General features: G+C 41.9%; 1 protein-coding gene across 1 annotated transcript; it reads left to right on the top strand.

Moving 5' to 3' along the window:
• Positions 1-6,802: 6,802 nt before the first annotated feature.
• Positions 6,803-8,179, top strand: LOC113755584. Its single transcript, XM_027299554.1, has one exon. It carries the CDS (start codon positions 6,803-6,805, stop codon positions 8,177-8,179), a length of 1,377 nt encoding a protein of 458 aa, XP_027155355.1.
• The last annotated feature ends 837 nt before the right edge of the window (positions 8,180-9,016 follow it).

Genomic DNA, 9,016 nt, shown 5'->3' with positions numbered 1-9,016 from the left:
CCTTTTCTTTTTATTGCTTTACCACTTTATATTGCTTTGCTACAATGTGTTATGTGTATGTGTTGAACTAACTTTTCTTGGTTTTTGTCTTTATTGCATTCATTAGCCCTAGGAAATAAGAGTCCTGGCATGGCACTCTCTAGGAGCCTACCCCATTTGATGTGACACGTTTAAATTCGATGCTTCGCATGCGTAACATGAATACATTTCATTTTAGGCTCACCCCGGCATACAAAAAGGGGGTTCCTTTAGGTCACGTTTCATTTGTGTATTGCATATTTACCGCTTTAATAAACTGGCATCATGCATAAACCCTAGAGGGAATGCCACTTAGGGAATCCCACATTAGGGATAAGCCAACCCTATATTCCCATGGGTATTTAACCCTATCTTGGGATTTGCACGTTTAAATTCATGTTTAACCAGAGAAGTGGGACCTGTAGGTAAGGTATTTGGCACCGGCTTTTGTTTCTAGATGGAAAGTCCTCGTCGAGTCCAACAGATGTTAGTAGTACCTGTCACAGCCCCACCTCCCCCTGAGGCGAACCAGAGGGTTCGGCGGACCGCCTGCCCAGCTCTCGCCGGGACTCAGTCGTTCACTACAATCCTCAATTGAATTTCAAGATATATATATCAAATATACATCAAAGGTTCCCAATCTTTACATATCAAAAGCGAAGCGTCCACGCTTCCGCAGCGCCACTCTGATCCTTGATCACAATTAGTATACAGGAGGAAGTCCAAAACTAGACTATTACACATGCAATCAATTCTAAACGTTCTAAACGTTCAATACAATCCCAATATGAATGATTACACAAAAGGAAATCCGAGTTCAATCCATATATGAGATAATCCATGAATAAACGCTACAAGCCCTTCCTTCGCCTTGAGCCCTGTGGAGGGGAATAAAACATTTTTGGGGTGAGCTAGAAGCTCAGCGAGTAACCAGTAAAATCAGTAATCAAATCGGTTTAACCATAGTTCATTTCAATGATGTTCAATTCAAATCAAATGATAAGTCCAGAAACAATTTCAACATTTACAAAACATTAAATATGGAGTATCAATAATTCAAGAAACATGTACAATGGAAATCGATAGTAACATTCGTGCAAAGGATACATTCGTTCTCCTGTCCTTCATTTGAAATTTCATTATTTTCCACCAACCTCCACCAACCTACAAAGGTAATACTCGAGTATACCAAACGTTCACCCAGGTCCCTAATCGCCCGACCGAGTCCACTTCTGGCTCGAGACGACTGGTAACAAGGGGCAATGGCCAGTTCAGCCCAAAAGGCTTACATTCATGCGCAAGTAGCATTTAATCATTAATCATTGAAAATTTCATATTTATTTAGGTCGAGTGCGATAAAGTACACACTCGCCCAGAAAAACTCGTTTTAACAATCATTGAAAGCACTTAACACATTATCAATCCATAATAACAAGCCAATAAGTCAAGGAAATATATCAAACAAGGAACACTCTCATATAAGCACGCATGATATGCAAGAAAACAGTTCAAAAGTAACTTTGGAAACAGTTCAAAAGTAAATAATGCAGGAAACGGTTCATAAATAAATTTAGAAATAGTTTGAGGTCATTCACCTCCACGGCTCAGAAATCATCCATCATATAACATTGCTTTACTCAAATCCAAGTCTTAAATCACAAACTCAATGGCAACGCAGTTCCTTCAAAGTTCGCGACCAGCAAACTTCCCCTGAATTTGTTTCAACTTTTCAGCCATCCATAGGCATTCAATTTACTTCCTTCAAATCAGTCCCCAAAGGTACACACACAAACAACAAGTCATGCCAATAGCCATTCGCAAAGCTCCAAGTAGTAACATGTACAAAGTCTAGCTAGGGAAAAGTCCGGAAAATGAAAGTTATAGCTCAAACCAGAAAAATAGTTTTGACGTCATTTTGCGGTAATGGTATCAAAGGCGCTACGATTGTCGGATGAAGGTACAAGACCCACCATTTCGAAGCTAAAAGACAGGGCTACAACAATGTAGAAGGCCACTCAGTCCAAATCCTAGCACAACTAGGTCAAATATACAAAATACCAAACCAGAACCTTAATTGCAGGTTTACAAATTACACTATGCTGTAATTAGTCCAACTCAGTCTATACAGGTCCGAATGCAGAAATTCCAAAGGCATATGATAGCTAGGACATCAAGCTACATTTCATCAGAAGACCTAAACCACCAAATCCAAAGCAATTCCAGTCAAAACAGCCGATTACAGGCGCAGTTCGGCCATCCTGATGAACCCAGAACAGCAATAGTAAATTCGACATTTATCACTCTACACTACTCCAAATGACCTACAATTTTACAGGAACCTCAAACACATCAATACCTACAACTTTCATGTTTTAATCAAAGGCCAATTCGGCCTCTAACCATATGATACAAAACCGGACAGAAAAGGGGTTATGAAACCCTAACTTTCTCAAATTCCTTCCAAACCCAAAATTGGTTGCAATTACCAATCATTTACACCTACTAGAGTCATTACCCCTCATTACCAACCATCATAAATAACCACAACATCATGATCACATTAAACCAGAAAATTCATCAATAAATTGAAAACGTCACCAATTCATCTCAAACCAAGAAATAAGCCACAAATTTCAGCACTTTAGCCACCACTAGGCACAAATTAAACATCATTAAGTGTAGGAAGAAGGTCAATCACCACTTACCTAGTAAACAAGAGAAGAGGAGTTAATGGACACCTTAACTTCCTTGAACACTTCCACAAAATCACTTACTAACACCAAATGGAAGGATTTTATGGAGTATAAACAAATTTCAGCAATTGGTTTGGATGATTTGCACTAGATGCTAGCTCAAAGTTTGAAGAGGTTTCTTCCTTCTTGAGCTCAAGGTGGCCGGCCAACATAGAGAAAGAAATGGTGATTTTTGTGGTAATTTTGTGATATTTAATCAAATGGTAAAGAAAGGTCAAAAAGGTGAATAGTTGTCTTAGGGTTCAACCAATGGAAGAGTGACACTTGTCACTCCATTCAATGCATTCCTATCCCTTTCTTTTCCTCTCACATCAATCACTTCACCTCCTCTACTTATCTCTTAACATCCGATAAATTTCAACCCGTAACCGAAACTTAACCTTATTGGCCGAATTTTTCCGAACTTTCGCACTCGTGGGTCCCACGTCCGATATATATATCCTTAATTTCTCAAAAACTAACCGATACTAGAAAATCATTTTAAAACTATTTTTGCTCATAAACTTTATCTGGGAATTTTTTCTAATAAAGAAAATGTAGAAAAAGCGGGCGATTAAATAAAATAAACCCTAGAAAATTAGAAAATTTCCGGGTTCTCAAACTCATTTTTTTTTTCGGGGCGTTCAGCAGATACCATTGGAGGTACAAAGATGGCCCACGTTGCTTTCTCCCAGTGAGATTAACCAAGTAGCCGCTCGATTAGGACACATCGGGGATTTCAGGGACATTAAGTCCGACGACTATTTGGTGGAAGCTTTGGTGCATCTATGGGACCCCACTTGTTCCGCTTTTAGACTAGGGAAGAGGGAAATGACCATAACAATTGAGGAGGTCGCAGGATTTCTCAATTTGCCGATTCAAGGAACTGCCGTGATATTTTCATTAGTGTCTAACAAGGCCGAATTTTGTCGCTTCACCGGGTTAAAGGAGTCAGCAATACGAGGGTCGGACCAAAATATAGAGGCAAAGTTCTTATTTGACCGATTCGCGTTAAGGGATGGGTTTGAGAGGCACCTAGGAGATTTCTCGTTCACCTCCAAGGAAATTTGAGAACGAAAGAGAGTATGGGTGTACGGTTTGGTTATGGCTGGAACCTATTTTTTTCCTAGAAAAGACAAAAAGATAGCCTTTAAACTCACTAAAATCTTGTACGACCTATTCCTAGGAGTGAAAGATAAATAATGTTCTATTATACCGACCGTTTTGGCAGATATCTTGGTAGCCTACACTACCTGTCAGAGAGGGAGAAAGTTCTTTTGTGGTTCAAATTGGATCTTACATGTATGGGGTATGGAGCATTTCATGAGACGACCGTCTATTCCTGAGAGTCTACCCATGACTGCGTACGACTGGATAGCCACACATTATAAGAGGGTTAAGAGAGAGGATCTGCCATGTGATGCATCTGAGTTTGTGGATTTCTTGAAGAATATGACTGATCAAAATATTAGATGGGTATTGGATTGGACCAATTGTATAAAACCCGTTCTCCGCACCCAAGCATCCGAATTTGTTCTCTTACTGGGCACCCAAGGAGTCACCGCATACACACCAAAGAGGTTTCTTAGACAGTTAGGACGTACCCAAGAAGTGCCGCCTGCATTTGATGTGAGTGAGTTTACCATCGTTTTCAATGAAGAAACGTGCCCAAGCCAACTCCCTATGAAAGATCGGATTATTGAGGCTTGGGTGACGCTATCTGATGACGAGAGCTTTAGATACATCCCGGAGCTCAAGCAGAAGGGTTTGACGACTCCACAATACGAAGACTGGGTGAGAAGGTCCACTGCACAACGGAAACAAGATGAACCAGCCGAGGAGGTGGAAAAGTTGAAAGCCATTATCGAAGCAAAGGATAAGGAAATTCTACAGTTAAATAAGTCTGTCGAAACATACAAAGGGATAGCGGAGCAAAACAAGCAATTGTATGAAAATGAACGAGAAAAGCGTCAAGAGCTGAAAAGGAAATGCGGAGAATTGTATGACCAAGCTGAACATGTGAGAATTCCATATACTAGAGAAACCAGGGACTCTGTATTAGATAGGCTTAGAAGTTTTGGCAATCTTGTACGGAATCGTCTTCGTGACATGATGTAAATATTAGCAAGTTTATCAATGAAAGGGATTTTTCTTTTGCACTCATTTGAAATTGTTGCCAAAAACAGGTTTGTGTTACGGGTCCCATTTCGAAGGTGTTGCATCATGCTAGGCCTACCCTTGGCACAAAAAGGGTCCCCCAATAGGACATGCATCCGAATTTTTTTGGACATCTACTAACTCTTGTCTTTTTCTTTTTCTTTCTTTTTTGTTTTATTTTTGTTGAAAAAGCTAAGCCAGAGCTAAATCTAAAAGCACGCCATTTCGTATTTTCAGGTAATATTTAAACATAGCTTCCCGTCGAAACCCATCATAACGCGATCCCGTAGTCGAGCCCAGAGGAATCGTGTAAACATGAGTTCACAATCGGAACAATCAGATAGGTCTGCTACTACCGCCCAACCTGAGACTACGAGTTTGGGGGTTCAGCTAACCGAAATGCTGACTAAATTTGGTGAGATGGCTACCGAAATGGCGGCCCAAAGGAAATTAATTGACGAGCTAATTAGCAACGGAGTTCAACCCGAGCCCGTACCCGTCAGGCAGCCTGAGTCAGAGCCATTTGTTATCCCTCCGACTCAAACCACCGTTACTCCATCCTTCCGTATTCTACCCGAAGGAACTTTCACCTACCCCACCATAAATTTGCCATACATTTACCCTCCTAATCCTTCATTTTTTCCTACTCACATGCAAGGCCCACAACCCCAAGCCACTTCAAACATACCACCTGAGCCACATACCTTTTATCACACTGCTGCTGAGCCATTTCTACCAGACCATACTGTTCAAACCAAGCCAGAAATGGGAGAATCTTCCGCTCCCGTTGATATAAAGCTGCTCAAACGCCTTGACCGTTTTGATGAGTTTATGAGAAAGAATCAGGGGTTGAACAAGCAAGGAGTCCTGGATTACGATGAACTTTGTCTCTTTCCAAATGTGCAATTGCTTGAGGGGTTCAAAACCCCTAAGTTTAACAAGTACGATGGGACGGGTAATCCCAAGACACACCTCCGACTATTCGCTAACAAGTTGGGAAAGCCTGTAAACGATGAGAACCTGCCTCTAAGGTTGTTTCCGGAAAGTTTGGAGGGGGATGCCCTCGACTGGCACTCAAATTTGAAGCCTGAAGAGGTAAAATCCTGGATTGACTTGTCCAATGCTTTTGTAAGGCAATACGAGTATAACTGCGAGCTGGCTCCGACACGAACCACGCTTGAAGGAACAAAAAGAAAACCCTCTGAGGACCACAAGACTTATGCCAAAAGGTGGAGGAAGATAGCTGCAAAAGTCGAGCCACCAATGACTGAGGACGAAATCATACGCACTTTCATTAAGGCACATGCTCCGCCGTACTTTGAAGAAATTTTTCGCATGACTGGATGCTCGTTCGCCGCCATTGTCAATAAGCTTGAGGAGTACGATGACTTTGTAAGAGCTGGAAAAATCGTTAATGTCTCTGCCCTCAAATCCCAATTGGATGCCTTGCAAGGACAAGGGAGTAGTGGGAAAAAGCCGCAATTTAAAAAGAAAGAGGGGGAATCTGCCTTCATATGGGATCAAAACCCTACACCAAGACCTAGATTCCAACATAAACCAACGTATTCACCTTACCCCTACTATCCAAGTCCTTACCCTGTTTACAATACCAATATCTCGCACCCCCGACCTCGCCCAAACTACGCCAACCAGCCTACGACCCCTTTTCAAATACCTCAACCTAACTTTCAACAAACTCATCCTCGACCTCCTTACCCTCAGAGATTTCCCCCACCAAACAGACCCACCTACAACTATCCCCAACCTACTGAAACCTACAATTAAAATCGTGCGCGAACATTCACTAACCTTGGCAGGCCTTGCATCAGTTGTACCGAGCAATTAAAGGCTGCCGGTAAAAAGTAGGTGTGATTCGCCCCTCCATTTACCGCGTTATGCGGTCCCAACTAGGTATAATCGCAGGCTACTCTGTGCTTATCAATTCAGGCAGCTGCACTGGTCACTCCACGGCCAATTGTCGACTCCTTAAACATAGGATTCAAGACATACTCGAAGCAGGGGAAATTGTGATTAGGAAAAGAGAAGAGCAAGGACCGAATGTGAGCAAGAACCCCTTGCCGGAACACCCTGATACTGTCGGAATTATTATGGATGATGAGGAATTTGAGGAGCTTGTCCGAAACATGTCAAATGAGACAGAAGTGTTTGGGATATTGGACAAACCTTTTGTGATAGAGGAGGCATCGTATGAGGAAGACAAACGACCCTTCATTTTAGACCTAACTCCATCCGAAAGTGCGGCCTTAGAACTTGTGATAATTGAATTCCTAGAACAAGTGCCAGTTTTAAGTCTACAACAAGTGCCGTGGAATTATAGTGAGCCCGTTTTGCAAATCGGAGGCAAACCAGTTTTGAAGGAAGAAGTGTCTCTTGTTACGAGGTCAGGGAAGATTACAAGTCCATCCGCTGCTAGCGCCCCAGTTCAAGTAAGCAATCATGAGCCGACTACCAAACCTGCAGTGACCGAAAGAGAAGCGTGGGATTTTCTCAAGAGGCTTAAGAGAAACGAATATAATGTGGTTGAGCAGCTGAACAAAATGCCTGCCCAAATTTCCATTTTAGACTTGCTTTTCTCCTCCGACTTGCATAGGGATGCATTACTTGAAGTGTTGACCAAGGCTCGTATTCCTAAGGATATTTCGGTTGACAATTTCTCGCACATGGTTGAAAATGTATTGGCTGCTAAACAAATCACTTTTTCTGATGAAGAGCTGCCTGCGGAAGGAACTGGTCATAATAAAGCCTTATATGTAGCTGTGAGGTGCAATGGAAAAATGTTGCCTAAAGTATTGATTGACAATGGGTCTGCCCTCAATATTTGTCCTTGGAGCACGTTGGTGAAGTTAGGGCTGCAAGATGTTAGATTAAAACCCTCAGAAATCGTAGTACGAGGATTCGACGGAGCCCAAAGAGAGTCCATAGGGGAAGTAAATTTGGTGGTCGAAATGGGGCCCGCTCAATTTCAGATAGCTTGCCAAGTTATGCACTTTCCCAGTGTCTATAATGTTTTACTCGGGCGACCGTGGATTCATAGCTCGGGCGTTGTGCCCTCTTCCTTGCATCAAGTATTGAAATTCGTGGTGAACGACCAGCTGATTACCATTTTTGCTGAAGAAGATTGCATTGTAATTGCCGATTCCGAGCCTGAGGAGGATGGTGACCGAAATGCCTCTGTGTCTTCCTATCGTGCAGCTGATATTGTCTCCGTGAGTTGGGTAACAAGTGAGGACTCAAAAGACAAAATGTCATGATGGCCAAGGAGATGATTCGCGGAGGATATGAATTTGATAAGGGGTTGGGACGCAATCTGCAAGGCATGTTGAAGCCCGTGGAACTCATCGAAAAGAAGGACCAATTTGGTTTGGGATTCCGTCCAACTGCTAGGGATATACAAGATATGAAAGCGCGCAAAAGGGCAGAAAAGGAAGGCAAGTTAGGTGCTTTAGACATTCCGCCATTACACTATACCTTTCCAAAGCCAGCTGAAGTCATTACGTCTGAGTTTAGTCCAATTGACGAAGTGGAGACAAGCTTGACTCATTTGTTTGTGGGAACAATATCCGAAAATGACCCGTCAGATGATGCCGAATTCCCAGACATTCCCTAAGGAGCTATACACAACTGGACCGCCGAGTACTTCCCCGTGCGAAAGGAGTTTCGGTAAATCTACAGGGGGGTTGTCATTTACTAAAGTTCATGAAAACTTTTCTTGCATATGTAAATAGTTCAATGAAAGTATCTTTTGCACTTATGTTTTAGCTTGTTTCCGTTTTGATTTGAAGTTTTATGAAAATGCATAGTTTATTTTATCATGCCGTTCATTCATGTGTCTATTTACTTATTGTCTCGAATTTTTTAATTCTTTCAGATGGCCAAAAGTAAAATTATTTGACCCTTTGGATATCACTGTTCTGGAATCTGATGATGACAATCTCTATATCACTCACGATTTGGAAGTTACGGAATCCGAATTTCAAAGCGAGAGTGATAGTGAGGAAGTGTTTGATTCTTTTTCAAAAGATCTTGAACAATATGAGGAGAAATCTAAACCGAACCTAGAAGAAACAGAAGTTGTTAACATTGGTACT

This window comes from Coffea eugenioides, unplaced genomic scaffold, assembly GCF_003713205.1.
Source record: "Coffea eugenioides isolate CCC68of unplaced genomic scaffold, Ceug_1.0 ScVebR1_1599;HRSCAF=2478, whole genome shotgun sequence".
NCBI classification, from domain to species: domain Eukaryota; kingdom Viridiplantae; phylum Streptophyta; class Magnoliopsida; order Gentianales; family Rubiaceae; genus Coffea; species Coffea eugenioides.
The sequence above is the reverse complement of the archived record's forward strand: the minus strand, read 5'-3'. Positions and strand labels throughout refer to the sequence as shown.